Source organism: Schistocerca nitens, chromosome 1, assembly GCF_023898315.1.
Source record: "Schistocerca nitens isolate TAMUIC-IGC-003100 chromosome 1, iqSchNite1.1, whole genome shotgun sequence".
NCBI classification, from domain to species: domain Eukaryota; kingdom Metazoa; phylum Arthropoda; class Insecta; order Orthoptera; family Acrididae; genus Schistocerca; species Schistocerca nitens.
The window spans coordinates 989,610,483-989,628,442 of NC_064614.1; the positions used below are offsets into that span (position 1 = coordinate 989,610,483).

The 17,960-nt window shown below is 42.5% G+C and overlaps 1 protein-coding gene across 1 annotated transcript in view; it reads right to left on the reverse strand.

The window, feature by feature from the left end:
- LOC126237795 (uncharacterized) overlaps nucleotides 1–17,256 on the reverse strand; it is a 51,906-nt gene extending 34,650 nt beyond the window's left edge. The window contains exons 1-6 of the mRNA XM_049947749.1: nucleotides 17,196–17,256; nucleotides 12,201–12,325; nucleotides 11,872–11,939; nucleotides 5,236–5,327; nucleotides 3,070–3,255; nucleotides 2,331–2,445 (exon numbers count right to left, since the gene is read on the reverse strand). Coding sequence (XP_049803706.1) covers nucleotides 2,331–2,445; nucleotides 3,070–3,255; nucleotides 5,236–5,327; nucleotides 11,872–11,939; nucleotides 12,201–12,282 — 543 coding nt within the window. The 5' untranslated portion in view covers nucleotides 12,283–12,325; nucleotides 17,196–17,256. The remainder of the gene's footprint in view (nucleotides 1–2,330; nucleotides 2,446–3,069; nucleotides 3,256–5,235; nucleotides 5,328–11,871; nucleotides 11,940–12,200; nucleotides 12,326–17,195) is intronic.
- Between the last annotated feature and the right edge of the window lie 704 nt (nucleotides 17,257–17,960).

The window sequence follows — 17,960 nt, forward strand, 5'->3', positions numbered from 1 at the left end:
GCTGTAACGGTTCGTGCAGCCACGTCACGATCCCTGAGTCAACAGATGGGGACGTTTGCAACACAACAACCATCTGCACGAACAGTTCGACGACGTTTGCAGCAGCATGGACTATCAGCTCGGAGACCATGGCTGCGGTTACCCTTGCGGCTGCATCACAGACAGGAGCACCTGCGATGGTGTACTCAACGACGAACCTGGGTGCACGAATGGCAAATCGTCATTCTTTCGGATGAATCCAGGTTCTGTTTACAGCATCATGATGGTCGCATCCGTGTTTGGCGACATCGCGGTGAACGCACATTGGAAACGTGTGTTCGTCATCGCCATACTGGCGTATCACCCGGCCTGATGGTATGAGGTGCCATTGGTTACACGTCTCGGTCACCTCTTGTTCGCATTGACGGCACTTCGAACAGTGGACGTGACATTTCTGATGTGTTACGACCCGTGGCTCTACCCTTCATTCGATCCCTGCGAAACCCTACATTTCAGCTGGATAACTGGTTACTTGAAGTTTCACGATTCGTGTCTTCTTAAGAGTGTCTTTGTTGGTTTTGTAATCCATTTTAAAAACTGCAAATATTTTTCAACATATTCACTTATCTCCTTCGTGACTTTACGTCAAAGCTATGTTTACTTACTTCGATGTGGACCCAACCAAGTAGGACAGCACATAGCGCGGTAAGTAGATGGTAAGCGAGGGGGGAGGGAGTGGCTGGAGGAAGGTATTGGACGGGAGAGTGGAATGTGTGTGGAACAAAATCCACACGCAACATCAACTTCGAGCCGACAACTGAACAAACAACCGAGATCTAGGTAGCATTTGATTTACGTTGTTGAACGTGTATCAAAGTAAACAAAATAAAATTTATATGATTTCAACAACATCTTTATTGCTGATCCAAAATTTATTCTCCCTGCTCAACCTTATGTCAACGTTTCATAGTTTCCTAAGGAAACACCTAACAGCTTCTTAATTATCACTTATAAAGAGCATTCAAATGAAAACGAGGCAAACTATGTAATGAGCATGGTGCGGACGTTGGCAATGCTGATAGGGGGTGCGTATAGAGGAGCCCTTAGCACCACGAACGAACAGCGCGAACGTTCGCCGCTGTGCCATCTGTCTGTTAGACGTGCTCGACATGAGGTCAGCGACTCATGAATGCGTCTCACTTCACTACAGAGGCCGAGAAAGAGGAACAGTGTGTTGTAGTAAATTTTTGAGTGTGAAAGGATGATCAGAAAGCCAAAATTATGCCAGAATATATGCCGTGTATGACGTACGCGTCATGTCACGTGCGCTTATGTTTGCGGGAAATAAACGATTTGGAGAAGGTCGCGTATCGTTGAAAGCCAATAGTCAGCCAAGATAGACTCACAGAGTAGCTACAGTTTCTGTCTTTGCTGCAGCAGATACTGTCGTCAAAAATGACCGACAGCGGACAGTAGAAAATATTCGGCACGTTTTGGGCTTCAGTAGGGGTACCGCTCTCGCCTTCACGACAAAGCATCTGAAGTTTCGGAAAATCTGGGCACAGTGGCTGACGGAGGAGCAAAAGCTGAACAGAATGACGACATATTTGTAGTAAATGGAACACAATCACGAAAAATAATATTTCGTATTCCGTATTGGAGAGGGAACATGATGTCATCATTTTCAACCGAAGTGCAAGCATCAGGGCCAACAGTGAAAGCACATGAATTCATCCCCAATGGAAGAAATCCAGATACGTGTACCTCATCTCCGGGAAAGTCATTATGTCCTTTTCCTTTGACTGCAAGGGCCCGCTGCCCATTGACTTTCTGGAACACGACGCCACAATTAACGCACAGCGGTACGTGGAAACCTTGCAAAAATTGAAGCGAACTTTTAAGTCCAGACGACAGGAATGTTGACAGCTGGCATTGTGTTGCAGGCTCATCCCCGGCTACATGTTGCCAAGGTTATTTCGACTACGCTGCGGAAACGTTGCTCGGAGTCACTTGTACATTTCCACACAGTCATAATATCTTCCCCTGCGATATCCCTGCTTTTTTTCCCCAGGTGGAAGACATTCGTGCCCGTCGATTTTCATAGGACGAAGACGTGAACGCCTGTGCAGAATCACCGTTGCACCATTTTTCCACGGAGTCAATGACCGTCTTGTCTCACAGTGGGATAATGTATTAACAGTTATGGCGATTACTTTCGAAACAATAAACAATTTACTGAGTTTTTTACATCTATCTCGTTCTTATTTGACTGAACCATAAACATGAAATTACTGCACAATTGTAAAGCAATGCTGGAAAGTCAGACATAATGAAAATCACACAGTACTCACTGTCAGTATTATTGCTGCCGGAACGTAATCGATGTCGTAGTTCTCGGTGAGCAAACTGTCACCAGCCACTCGCAGACCAGTATAGCCCTTAAATGTCACAGATTCCAAGACCAGCCTGCAGAAAGAAGGCGTACCTTTGCTTATAAACCGGCACAAAATTAAAACTCGTGATTTATGATACGTAATTTAATTCATTGATAACTAAAATCGTTACTTTATTCTACTGATACTTTATTCTACACATGTCAAAATTTCTAGTCTAAATTTATTTTCCACACATTAGAGATGGAACAGAGAATCTGAACTGATGTGAAAAAACAGAGATTTATTTCAATGATTCAATGAAGGTAGATGCAGGTAATAAAGAAATGGAAATTATGTTAAATTCCTATGGGAAGAAACTGCTGAGGTCATCGGTCCCTAGGCTTACACACTACTTAATCTAACTTAAACTAGCTTACGGTAAGGAAACTAAGAACAACACACACGCCCATGCCTGAGGAAGGACTCGAAACAAGGCGCCTCATACCACGCTGCTACCCCGTGCGGGGCACGTAATAAAAGTATCTTTAAAGAGCTACTCATTTGGGTTTGTTCGTTGCACAACTTTTCTTATTTGTTGCTGGATCTTACTGTGGAAAGACCAATAGTACATTCAGGTACTATACTTTCTTATCTGTACACGTTTGTAAGACCACTTACGGAGCGCCGGGTACAATAGATGTCAGTAGTAACCTACCTGAAGCTGCCTTCGCTAACGAGAGGTAATATCTTGAAGCTGGAAAGCGATGAGATGGAGAAGTTGCCGTCCACAACGATGGTGCCAACGTTGCCCTCAACGGCCATGTTGAAGTACTCGAGATCGGCGTTGACGGAGGACACGTTGAGGAGCGGAGCAGACACCACGTGCACGTCCTTCACTTCACTGCAACGACACCGTTTTCACAAAAATTAGATGACAACTTTTGTTTTTCTTAGTGCATATGAACGGTGAAATATAAAATGATGTTAACACAGTCCGATAAAGTAGGTGCTATGGCGTAGTTAATTCAAAGGTACCAACAGCTAAAATTATGAAAAAAAAGTACTCGCAGCCGTCATCGATGACTTAGGAGATTAGCAGCTGCTATGATTTGGCCAATGCTCTCCTGGTCAGTGACTGACGGTGACCATCCGCATTACCACTGCTAAGGTTTAACTCCTTCAATGCCACCCTGCACAAAGTCGCAAAAAGCTAACCATATGGAAATATATTCATTTGTAGCACTCTTTTTAAGGAAGAGTAGCTTTTAATTCTTGCACTGGTCATCGCTAGTACACTCCTGGAAATTGAAATAAGAACACCGTGAATTCATTGTCCCAGGAAGGGGAAACTTTATTGACACATTCCTGGGGTCAGATACATCACATGATCACACTGACAGAACCACAGGCACATAGACACAGGCAACAGAGCATGCACAATGTCGGCACTAGTACAGTGTATATCCACCTTTCGCAGCAATGCAGGCTGCTATTCTCCCATGGAGACGATCGTAGAGATGCTGGATGTAGTCCTGTGGAACGGCTCGCCATGCCATTTCCACCTGGCGCCTCAGTTGGACCAGCGTTCGTGCTGGACGTGCAGACCGCGTGAGACGACGCTTCATCCAGTCCCAAACATGCTCAATGGGGGACAGATCCGGAGATCTTGCTGGCCAGGGTAGTTGACTTACACCTTCTAGAGCACGTTGGGTGGCACGGGATACATGCGGACGTGCATTGTCCTGTTGGAACAGCAAGTTCCCTTGCCGGTCTAGGAATGGTAGAACGATGGGTTCGATGACGGTTTGGATGTACCGTGCACTATTCAGTGTCCCCTCGACGATCACCAGTGGTGTACGGCCAGTGTAGGAGATCGCTCCCCACACCATGATGCCGGGTGTTGGCCCTGTGTGCCTCGGTCGTATGCAGTCCTGATTGTGGCGCTCACCTGCACGGCGCCAAACACGCATACGACCATCATTGGCACCAAGGCAGAAGCGACTCTCATCGCTGAAGACGACACGTCTCCATTCGTCCCTCCATTCACGCCTGTCGCGACACCACTGGAGGCGGGCTGCACGATGTTGGGGCGTGAGCGGAAGACGGCCTAACGGTGTGCGGGACCGTAGCCCAGCTTCATGGAGACGGTTGCGAATGGTCCTCGCCGATACCCCAGGAGCAACAGTGTCCCTAATTTGCTGGGAAGTGGCGGTGCGGTCCCCTACGGCACTGCGTAGGATCCTACGGTCTTGGCGTGCATCCGTGCGTCGCTGCGGTCCGGTCCCAGGTCGACGGGCACGTGCACCTTCCGCCGACCACTGGCGACAACATCGATGTACTGTGGAGACCTCACGCCCTACGTGTTGAGCAATTCGGCGGTACGTCCACCCGGCCTCTCGCATGCCCACTATATGCCCTCGCTCAAAGTCCGTCAACTGCACATACGGTTCACGTCCACGCTGTCGCGGCATGCTACCAGTGTTAAAGACTGCGATGGAGCTCCGTATGCCACGGCAAACTGGCTGACACTGACGGCGGCGGTGCACAAATGCTGCGCAGCTAGCGCCATTCGACGGCCAACACCGCGGTTCCTGGTGTGTCCGCTGTGCCGTGCGTGTGATCATTGCTTGTACAGCCCTCTCGCAGTGTCCGGAGCAAGTATGGTGGGTCTGACACACCGGTGTCAATGTGTTCTTTTTTCCATTTCCAGGAGTGTATTTACGATTTACGTAGCGCCTAGTTAAATTCTTTGTTCAGTTATTGTAAAATGTAAAAATTAATGTGCAGGTGTAAACTGATTGAATAATGCGTTTCGACAATACAACTATAGACGAAAAAAGAAAACACCACGTAAACACTTAGTTTGCATTAGTATACTCACACGGTCGTATCAGAGTCTATCTGGAAGAATAAATCGTTACCAGCCATGTGCGAAGCTTTTGTCATAGGGATAACTGGTAACGCTTCGAGACCCTGCGAATAAACGAAAAAAAAATCATTAACCTTAAACAGCTAGAATTCATACAAGAGAGTATAATACGAATTTCCACTACATCCTAGCTCTTGGAATAAAGTTTGACACCCAGTAATTTAATTTCAGACTAGCTCTCTTTCGTTGATTCCTCATTTCATTCGAAAACTATAGGAAAATTAATTAACCATCTCTACTACAGGTTCACAAGTTAGGAGAAGATAGCATGTTACACTTATACTCGTATATTACTTGTGAATCATTGCTAAAATGGACAACACACTGATCCAATATTGAATGCAAAACATTTTTTTATTTTTATTGTAACCAATTCAAACAAATAGTTTTGGAATAGCATATAAAGGTCAGAAGTATAAATTTGGAAAGATAGGCTTAGATGCTTCCCATGTTTCACTTTAAAATATGAGGCTTCATTAATTATTAATTCACATTCATATTGTAAAACATACTTTTCATGAAAGTTCGCTAACTGAGATTTTAGGCAATAACTTATTTTTCGTCAACCACATGCCGATGTTTTCCATTACCTTATACATTAATCTTTCAGAGCACCGTCTATATCTTTTACACACAGACTTACGTCTTTTGAAAATGTAGTTGTTAATAACCTGTCATTACAATGCCTTAACCTGATCGTACGCTAGCGTCCAAATAATACCAACACAACTAGATTAAATTGTCCTCTTCACTTTTTGACACTGATGAGCAATTTTTTACTATCTGTTTCGCCAATAAGGAAGCATTTATCAATAAGTGTTTATTTTATGAATCCACGTACGTCGACTGACTGTATTTCGTGGTTATTTATTGACGTGGTTCCCAAGTTTCACTTGGCAGTTTTCTTCATGACCCAGCCTAGCAGACGCACTTGTGTATTACAAGAACCTACTTTACCGACAGTCCATTCTGAAATGCCTATAGGATTTTTGGTTTTCACCTGATAACGTTTCGCCAACTCTTTGGAAACTCGTCGATGCAGCGAACACCCCGAAGCTTCTAACAACAACCTGAGAAGGACTGGCGACAGAGTTTTATTTAAAAATGTGTCGTCTACTGTCTGTGTGACATATGACATAATTATGGATTCGTTAACAAGCACAATTAAGCTGTCATATAAAACCGTGATGTAGTTACTAATGCAACATTTTGTAGTCTATAAAATAAAGTGATTTTTTAAAACATCAAATTAGACGCAAAATTTTCTGCATTTCGCAAACAATTCAGGAAGTCTTTCACACGCTAGTGAATACACTGTATTTGAGCTCTCCTAGGTCGCTGAGATATTCATTTCCCCACTGCATAGGTGAAATCTTTCTGCGTGATCCTTCTTTCACAACAGTTGTTTGGCGAATACCTAGAGAATGTTACCTGCCAACAGATGTAGCGACAGCAGCGAAGAACAGAAGAGGTGGTGTTACGCAGTGGCGATGTTTTCCGTGGTTAGAGTGTGGTCACCTCACAGCGCTTGCGAAAATACTGAATGACTGTATCAAAACGACAATGTGTCCCGTCATAAGCAGCATGTGTAATGCAGTGGTTTGTGAACAATAACATTCTCTAAACGGACTGGCCTGCCCAGAGTCCCAGTCTAAGCCCAATGGAACTACTTTCGCTGTAGATCCGACCGTCCAACACGACTACCATATGTGATTTTCGCTCTAGAGGAAGAATGGCGTGTTATTTCTCCAGACATGCAGGCGCATAACTCAAGTGTCCCAAGCAGAGTTAAAGACATCAGAATGACGAAGGGTGTCCGCACCCCGTATTAGCGTTCGCTAATACCCAGCCTGACAAAAACAGCACACAAAGGTGGAGGAAGATAGGAAATGAAACTTCATGGGTCGAGTAAGTTTGTGATGTTATATCACTGGTTACAAAAATCGAGTCAAATTTTCGAATGAACTGGCAACATAAGCCCTGTTTTCCATAGGGTTTGTAGCCTCTCTGGTCTGGGTACCTGCACTGACTCTCTTGGGAAAAGTGTCACACCCAAACTGTCCACTTTGCTGAGACGAGCTGGACAACATATGCTGTTATTGGTCCTATATACATCTGATACTGCCATTTGGATATTATTAACTACCGACGTCATCCAACATACAAATAGGTACCACACTCAAACAATTATAGTCGGTAATGACTTCAATCTACCCTTGATATGCTGGAAAAATTATACGTTTAAAGCCGGCGGCAAGCATAAAACGGCATCCGAAATTCTACTGAATGCTTTGTCAGAAAATTATTTTGAACAATTAGTTCAAGAGCAAATGGTTGCGAAAGCATACTTCACCTCTTAGCAACAAATAATCCTGGACAAATAGGGAGTATCGTGACGAATACAGGGATTAGCGACCACAAGGCAGTTGCTGCTAGTCTGAATACCGTAACACCAACAACCATCAAAAACAAATACAGATTGTATCCATTTAAAAAGCTGATAAAAATACTCTTAACACCTGTTTAAGAGACATTTTTCGCTCCTTCCGATCTCATCACGCAAGGGTAGAAAAAATGAGAAATGATTTGAAACAGGTAGTATCGACTGCAGTTGGGAGAAATATACCACATAAATTAGTAAGTGATCGTACTGTTCCCCCATGGTCCACAAAATTGGTCACATCGCTGTTGCAGAAGCAACGAAAAAAGCATGCCAAATCTCTCGGAATCTGGTATAAAACCCAAAGAAATCCTGGTCATACATGACGCACACCAGTGGAAAGACGCAATCATTACCTTCACTGCGCGATAACAATGATGAAGTCACTGACGACAGTGTCACAAAAGCGAAGTTATTAAACACGGTTTTCCGAAACTCTTTCACCAAACAAGACGAAGTAAATATTACTGAATACCTATTAAGAACAACTGCCTAGATGAGAAACAAAGAAGTAGATATCCTCGGCGTAGCAAAGAAGCTTAATAAAGGGAATGCCTCCGGTCCAGGCTGTTCCTTTCAGAGTATGCTGATACAATAGCTGCATAAGTAGCAGTTACATGCAACCGCTCGCTTACAGAAAGATCCATACCTAAAGAATGGAAAATTTCTCAAGTCACACCAATTCTCAAAAAGGGAAACAGGAGTAATCCACTGAATTACAGGCACATATCACTAACGTCGATTTGCAGTAGGGTTTTGAAACATATACTTTGTTCGAACATTATGAAGTACCTCAAAAAAAAAAAAAAAGATTTATTGACACATAGCACGGATTCAGAAAATATCGTTCTTGTGAAACAGAACTAGCTCTTTATACTCGTGAAGTAATGAGTGCTATCGACAGGAGATGTCAAATTGATTCCATATTTTTAGATTTTCAGAAGGCTTTCGACACCGTTCGTCACAAGCGTCTGCTAACCAAACTGCGTGCTTATGGAATATCGCCTCAATTGTGCGACTGGATTCGTGATTTCCTATCAGAAATGTCACAGTCTCTAGTAATAGACAGAAAATCATCGAGTAAAACCGAAGTAATATCCGGCGTTCCCCAAGGAGGTGTTATAGGCCCTCTGTTGTTCCCGATATATAGTAACAATATAGGAGACAACCTGAGTAGCCGTGTTAGACCGTTTGCGGATGATGCTGTTATTTACGGTCTTGTAAAGTCATCAAATGACCAAAACTAATTGAAATATGATTTAGATTAGATATCTGTATGGTGCTAGAAGTGGCAATTGACCCTGAATAAACTAAATCTAAATTTCGATTACGCGATAAATCACAGAAATCTGAAGGCTGTAAATTCAACTAAATACTAAGGGATTACAATTACAAATAACCTAAATTGGAATGATCAGATAATGTTGTGGGTAGAGCAAATCAAAAACTGCGATTCATTGGCAGAACACTTAGAAGTTGGAACAGGTCTACTAAAGAGGCTGCTTACACCATACTTGCGTGCCCTGTTCTGGAGTACTGCTGTGCGGTGTGGGATCCGCATCAGGTGGGACTGAGGAACGACAACGAAAAACTTCAAAGAAAGCCAGCTTGTTTTGTATTATCGTGCAATAGGGGAGATAGTGCCACAAACATGATACCTGAATTGGAGTGGCAATCATTAAAACAAATGCGTTTTTCGTTGCGACGGGATCTTCTCATGAACTTTCAATCACTAGTATTCTCCTCCGATTGCGAAAACATTCTATTGGCACTCACCTACATAGGGAGAAATGATCATCACGATAAAATAAGAGGAATCAGGGCTCGCACAGAAAAATTTAAGTGCTAGTCTTTTCCGCGCGCCGTTCGTGAGTGGAACGGTAGGGAGACAGCTTCTAGGTGGTTCAATGAACTCTCTGCCAGGCACATTATTGTGAATAGCAGAGTAATCACGTAGATGTAGATGTTCTATGCGGGACAAATTAGGGATTCTTGCCGGCTAGTGGAAGACCTCGATATTGGGCCGACAGTTCGCAGAGAGGTCTGCCATTTGTGAATGAGCATTTTCCTATTTCACGGTACTGTCGCATTGGATAAAATATGTGAGGACGCAAAGTGTCCGTGACGTAGCGTTATCCCCTCAGTGATCCCTCTATCACTTGCGGCAGTGACTTGAAGTATTAGCCAATGCTTCACCACAGCATGATGCCAGCAGTAACACCGCTGTGCCCCTCGGAAAGTTTCGAAGAACGGAGTCTCTCGCCGGCTATGGTCATCCAGGACAATGTCTGTATGCCACGTAAAACAAGTACGGATTCGTAAACAATCATCAGCTCATCGCTGAAAGCAATATGGTGCCATTCATCAGGAATGAACTATTGCTGCTCAATGCCCAACTCTAGACGTAATAACAGTGTCGTAGAATAACGGCAGACTATGCATGGGACAGCCGTATAGCCCTAGTTCGGCTGCGGTTAGTCTCCGACGAGTGGTGTGGGATGACACAGAAAGTCGCCGGAAACTGATTGCTGGTTCCTGGATGGAAGTGAGGGGGCTACGGTGTGTTTGGTGCAGAATACGGCGACCCACTCTTGTGGGAATCAGACGTGGTTGACCGGAACCTTTACGAGGAGTATGTCTGCCGTCACGTTCCCATTCAGTCCAACATCGGGCCACTGTCACATACGAGTGGCCGACAGATCTGTGTCTTGCATGATTCGAGCAGCCAGCCAAATGAAGATCCACATAGAGGCACCTTTCAGCTGTCAGACGCTGGCAACGCTGTCTCAGACTAGTACGTAGCAGCTCCGCGTCTTTCACTGTGATCACTCATCATCTGACGACGTTTACGTTCCTTATGTACACTATCAGATCTGGGAACGTAACACGAGCAACACTAATGCATTCTGGAGAGCGATTTACCAATCGCAGAGAGTGTTGGAGTTCTAAACATTTCCACACCCGCCAATACTGTGTGCACGTACGGTTCAAATGGTTCAAATGGCTCTGAGCACTATGCGACTTAACTTCTGAGGTCATCAGTCGCCTAGAACTTAGAACTAATTAAACCTAACTAACCTAAGGACATCACACACATCCATGCCCGAGGCAGGATTCAAACCTGCGACCGTAGCGGTCGCTCGGTTCCAGACTGTAGCGCCTAGAACCGCACGGCCACTCCGGCCGGCTGTGCACGTATGAATTTGTATTTACATCCCATCATGACTTATGGGCGCTTAACTCGGTTTGTCAGGCAGTGCATTTGTCTAGATACTTTTCATCAAGTAGTGTGTATTATGACTGCACCGCTACTCTTCGTGGATACTAGTCTCCAGACATACATAAGCTGTTTCTCTACTATAGGAAACTTGCATCTTAAGTCGACTCTGATGCAATGCCAAAATGCAACCTCAGTGCTACAGCTTGCCGTAAATCCTTTACCTACACATGTCATTAAGCTGCTAGAGCGATACACAGATCCTCCTACCATGCAAATAACATCTTCAGAAAACGTATGTGGATTGCGGAAGTGGCTGTCATTTTGGACGTTTCCGTAAAAATCTGGCAAGTATTCCTGAATATGTTGTAGTGACAGTTTTCCCTTTAATAGAAACGATTACAACAAATTCTTCCCTATAATAATTGTAAAAATAAACACACAGCAGAAACAGTAACATAATTTTAACAAAAGTCACGTCATCAGACGGAGAAAGATTCCGTATCGTTTGACAATACTTAACAGCATTGAGGATGTATTTCTTACTAACAATAATGTCATGAAACTGAGGAGACGTACAACTAATAAACTCAATAGAGTGTTGGAGAAAGTTCTTAAGAAATGTCTTTTTATCTACTGGGACAAGGAAATAAAAACATGCATAGAATCAATCAGAGGACCCAAATCTTCTAAGGCCGTAGGCTATAGTTCGTGCAGAACATAACTACACAGCTTAAAGTAGTAAATAAGCAATTTTATGAACATAAAATCGTAGGAACTTAGCTCGCAGTAGCTTCACAAAGATGATAGTAACACAACTAACTATTGCAATATATCGCTTAGGATGTGAATGTTTCAGATGTAATTCATACTGCCTTACAAATATCACTTATGGTCCGCAGACTTATTTCTCATGGCACTTCTTACTCACCGCGGCAATTCGCGTGTTGAAAAGAGGCTCTGCATTCTTCACTGCAGCTCTTAGGGCCTGACTGGCAACTGCGAGAAAAACGAGAGGATAAAAAGGTTTTCTGACATTGAAAGGACATTATGGTAAGTAAAATACATTTAGAACAAAAAGTCAATGTAGTAAAAACAGTTTAATAGGTGCCACCAAATGGGCTTCCCTCTATACTTGTTTAGAGTTGACTCTTGCTCTTTTGTGTTCATTGAAAGTACAATGCGTTAGAAGGCATGTAAATATTTGTTGCCACGTATGGAGGAATATTACATTTATTATGACAATGCACCGATACGCACCGAGAGATGACCCTTGCAGCTTGTCGGCCTTAACAGCAACAAGGGCAACGGCTATGACCAACGGCAGGCAGGCGGCTTGCATGTTGTTGGCGGGAGATGATCAGCATTTGCTACACGATACCTGCCTACAAGCAGAATACAAATTCAGTAAGCATGTGCGTGAAATAAAGCCAGTTACTAATTACATGAAGTGCCACATAAAATAACTGTTTCTTTATTTCTCTCTTGTTGAAAGAAAAATGTTCAAATGAGTGTGAAATCTTATGGGACTTAACTGCTAAGGTCATCAGTGCCTAAGCTTACACACTACTTAACCTAAACTGTCCTAAGGACAAACACACACACCCATGCCCGAGGGAGGACTAGAACCTCCGCCGGGACCAGCCGCACAGTCCATGACTGCAGAGCCTTAGACCGTGTTGAAAGACAATAAGGTGAAAGAAGCAATCAGCGATATCCATGTAAACAGATGGTTGTAGTATCGCGTACACAAGGTATAAAAGGGTAGTGCAATGGTGGAGCTGTCATTTGTAAAAATGGTTCAAATGGCTCTGAGCACTACAGGACTTGACATCTGAGGTCATCAATCGCCTAGAACGTAGAACTACTTAAACCTAAGTAGTCTAAGGACATCACACACATCCATTCCCGAGGCAGGATTCGAACGTGCGACCGTAGCAGCTGGGCGGTTCCGGACTGAAGCGCCTAGAACCGCTCGGCCACAGCGGCCGGCCTGTCATTTCTACTCGATGATTCCTGTGAAATGATTTACCGCACGACGCGAATTAACGGACTCTGAATGCGGGATGGCAATTGGAACTAGACACTTGGGACATTCCACTTCGTAAATCGTTAGGGAATTCAATATTATGAGATCCACAGCGTCAGAGTGTGACGAGAATACCAGATTTCAGGCATTACCTGTCACCACGGACAACGCAGCGGCGCTGGCGAGGACTAGTCAGTGCTAACAAACAAGCAACACTGCGTGAAACATCCAAGGAAATAAATGTGACAAGTGCGATGAATTTGTCCGTTAGGACAGTGCAGCGAAATTTGGCGTTAATGGGCTATGGCAGCGGACGATTGACGCGAGTGTCTTTGCTAACAACACGCCAGCGCCTGTAGTGCCTGTCCTGCGCTCCTGGCCACATCGGTTGGACCCTAGACAAACTAGGAAACCGGGGCATGGTCAGATGAGTCCCGATTTCATGTGGTAAAAGCAGGGGGTACGATTCGAGGATGGCACATATCCGACGAAGCCACGGATCCAAGATATCAACAAGGCGCTGTTCAAGCTGGTGGCGGCTCCATAATGGTATGGACTGTGTTTACATGGATTGAACTTGGTCTTGTGATTCAACTAAACCGGCCATTGACTGAAAATGGTTGTTTTGGACTAATTGGAGACCATTTACATCCATTCACGGATTTCATTTTCTCAGACAACTTCGGAGTTCTTCTACATGACAATGCGTCGTCTCACCAGGCCAATTATTCCCAACTGGTTGGAAGAATATTTTGGCCAATTTGAGCGAATGATTTCACCACCACGGTTACCAGACATGAATCGAGTCGAAAATTTATGGGCCACGATGAAGAGGTCAATGCGTGCACAAAATCCTCCACTGGCAACGCATTGCAACTATGGACGGCTATAGAGGCAGCATGGCTCAATATTTCAGCAGCGAACATCCAACGACCTGTTGACTACATGCCACGTCGAGTTGCTGCACTAAGGCGGGCGAGAGGAGATTCTGTACGAGACTGGGAGGTATCTCATGACTTTTGTCACCTCAGTGTGTATCGTATTTCAGTAACTTTACAGTTTGTTTTGTGTATGGTACAAAATCACTGTTCTTGCTACTGGATACTGATAGTGTGATGCAGACTGATTTCAACAAAAATGTTTGGACTTTGTTTTAGAGAAGACAACGTTTGACAAACTTTTATTAGTTTATGATTATTTCTGTAGATGGTACGGTAAGGATATTATATCACATTGAAGATATTTAATAGCACTCTGAAATAAGCCAAAGAGACAGAACTACTGAACAACGTAAACAGATTAATCTACTATGACCTACATCAAAAATCTCGAAATGTGATTTTCCCGATCTGAAGCAATGTCGAAGAGGGCTCATAAGTAATACCACTTCTCTACATAATCCATTAGCTTTACTAGTGAAATGAAAATGGAGAAACATAAACCCAGTTAGTTGTACGAGAAATGAGGGTGGCTCAGACTGTCAAGGACATGTATATCAATGATTATTAGCCTAGATATTTTGAAAATCATAAATTATAGCATAAATATAAAAAAAGATGCAATGCAGAATTAACTATATTTCTTGATAAATTCACACATTAAAAGTTCATATACTGCATTAAATTATAAACCATCAGAATAAATAAGTATCAGTTTGAGAAAGCGTAAAGGACCAATTACACACCATAAAGGTTACTCGGGTAAATATAGATGGACAATTAAAACTTATGGTTTGCATACAATAGGGTATAAATTAACAATTTAGATGGCATTACTAGAATTCTATAGAATACAGGGAAATACGTTCGAGTGCAACCAACAAAATATCGTGTTAATGCCAATATTAATCCAAAGGAAATTATAAGAAATGATAGTTCACAAGTAGTTCATAAGCAAGCATCTTAATAATCATTTATTCGATATTCTCGAGAGAATTAGAACAACAACCAGGAAAAATGCACTTTCAGACAGTGTTTGTCAAGGTATCATTCTTTACCCCTTCTAAAAAACAAAACAGTTCTGAACAGACTTCACAATAAATCGTTAAATTGGGGAATTCTCGCAAAATTTTGGTGCTGAGATCAGAATAAGTAATATGGCGACATTTAAAAATGTGTTTCTAAAGAGTTAAAATATGTCACATCCTTTTACAATAGTTCTTAGTGTAAGGCACTGTAGACTATTGTTTTAATTTAGTCATAAAAATATCCTTCAAACATTAAATATTAGATAGCATTATCTGTACCTCACTACTATTTCCCCATTAACATCACTGGGTATGTTTGTGTTTGTTAGAGAAGATTTGTCCGTGTTATTTAAGATATTTTGTTAGAAAATTTCAAACTTTATAAAAATGGCGCTGTAGTAGATTGGCTCAAATGGCTCTGAGCACTATGGGACTCAACTGCTGAGGTCATAAGTCCCCTAGAACTTAGAACTACTTAAACCTAACTAACCTAAGGACAACACACACATCCATGCCCGAGGCAGGATTCGAACCTGCGACCGTAGCGGTCGCGCGGTTCCAGACTGTAGCGCCAGAACCGCTCGGCCACCAGCGGCCGGCTGTAGTAGATTAATAATTGACTAATGAAGAAGATGGAAAAAGTTCTGGTTGTTGTGAAATCAGTAATAGGGAGCAAACTGGTTTCATCTTATGCCCTGCATTGCCTGGCGTAAGTGACAGTTGTATTGGTTTTAATGCACAATTATTAGCTCCACTTGTACATGATAGTTCCTATTGTTAGTGTTGATCGATATTAACTTTATCATGACTAGAAGTCGACATTGGCTGCATAGTACTTATTTTGAAACAATTATTATGCCGAACTGATTGTGGATCTCATGTTCGTCTTCAGCGGTTTACTTGAAGCTTCATTAAATCAGACGAATATTCTTTGAAACATGTTACGAATAAACCATATCTCCGTGTATGGAAGTGAATTCCTTTTGGTGTTAGAAAAGAAAACACCACACTAACGTTAATAGAAAAGAAAGAAATCTCGATAACGGTGCAAAAAGGTAAACTGTTTTTAAAGGAATTATTAAATGGTTTTCTGCAAATTTTCTTTCCCTTTGTTGTGGAAAGTCAGTAGTAATGAGCCATGAGTAGGACTCTACCGCTGCCTATTCAAATTAGATTTAATGAACTGCACAAAATAATTTTTATTACTGAATGTACTTACGAAACCAAAATGGACGAGACACGTGTTGGTCTTCTTAGTAACTAGAATCAGCCACATTGTGTGACTACAAGGATCAGGGGAATATGAATCACTATCTTGTTATTTTCCCCGTTTTCGTTCTTTGAAGTCTCTTGGTGTAATATTCTTGGTGAAAATCGTCTTTGAGGAAGAAGATTTTCCTTGCATTAAGGCATTCACTAGCAATGTGCTTGACGAACACTTATTGACAACCTTCGAAGAATTATGCCGTACATTTCAGCCAGTTACCTGGAAGTATTTGTATTATCTGATCCCTTATAGTAAAAAATAAATGACAACTTCCGTAATCGTAAAAAAAGGTGGAAATATGATTTAATCTCTGAAAGACGTGAAGTAAGATGACCATAAACAACTGATAGTTTATCCTTAACGAATTTTCTGCTCCACTGTCGAGTAGCTTACTTTTTTCTAGCATCTACAAATAATAACCATTGAATAGACAATTTAATTATAAATTAAAAAGTGTTTCGATTGATTTAGCCTAAATAGTTCCACTCCACATCATAACAGTTCAAGTAACATCAGTTTTATCTGCAACAGGCGAGTGACTTTTGACGCATTACGATACGGTATTTCGGTTCCCTAGTTTGCAAGATCAGGCATCTTTCGATCTGCTACAATCGAGCCTGAATTCACGTACCCATGGACTCTGAAAGTATTTTCCGGACTACTGTGCAATTCAGTGTCTGGACGTTTCACTAGCTCCAGATGTAATTCATTCAATTGACTCGACACACTAAAATCGATTTTCTGTATGCGCCTACGGCTATTGCACCCAATTTCTACCTCACGTATACAAGGCATGAGTGACTAAAATGAAAACATACTCAAATCGAGATTACACCATTTTCCGGGGAAGCTATACCAAACAATGATACGGGAAAGTGACCTAAGAACAATATCGGTGTTTGGTTTTTGTTAAATTGGTCGTCTGAGGGAGACAGAAGAAGAACAGAAACGAGACTTGCTGTACCATACCATACCTAGAAAAATAGAACTTACTGTGTCTATCACAGGTTGCGTCGCAGCAAGCACTGTTTACACTTGAGAAGCACGTCTTCTATAAGTACTATTGGACTCATGATATCTGGCAAACACTTCACAATTATACAGTGGTAGATCGATAACAATAACATTAGTGTCAGCATTCGAGTGGGCGAGAGATTTGAAGATAACTGATCGACACCTGCTATAACCCTATGACAAGTTCAAACTGTGTGAGATTGTTTATCTTTCATGGCGCCGCAGTTTCGTCAGTGTACTTGACCGTATGTCACCTGCACAAGATTGGCTTGTTTTCTGAATTAGCTTCTCTTTTGTTCTGCCGGCAGCTGTGATCTGTTTGTCTAACCGCTATAGTTATCTCCCTGTCTCTCAGGAGGATTATGAAGTGTCAAGCACGCATTTTTGTTGTAAATCAATGTTTTATACCTAAGAAGATTTCACTCACCACTGAAAAGGTCGTAGTTCGTAGATCCTTACATTGACACCCACCTACGTAGGGGGAAATGATCATCATAATAAAATAAGAGAACTCAGAGCTCAAACCGAAAGATTTATGTGTTACTTTTTCCCACGCGGCATTCGGGAGTGGAATGCTAGAGAAGTAGTGTGAAAATGGTTCTATGAACCCTCTGCCAGGCACTTAAGTGTGAATTGCAGAGTAACCATGTAGATGCAGATGTTTTTGCCCCCATAAACTTATTACTCGAAATAAGAAATCGCAATCTTGTTTCCCACCGCAGTAAAAGCTCTTTGCCATCCGCA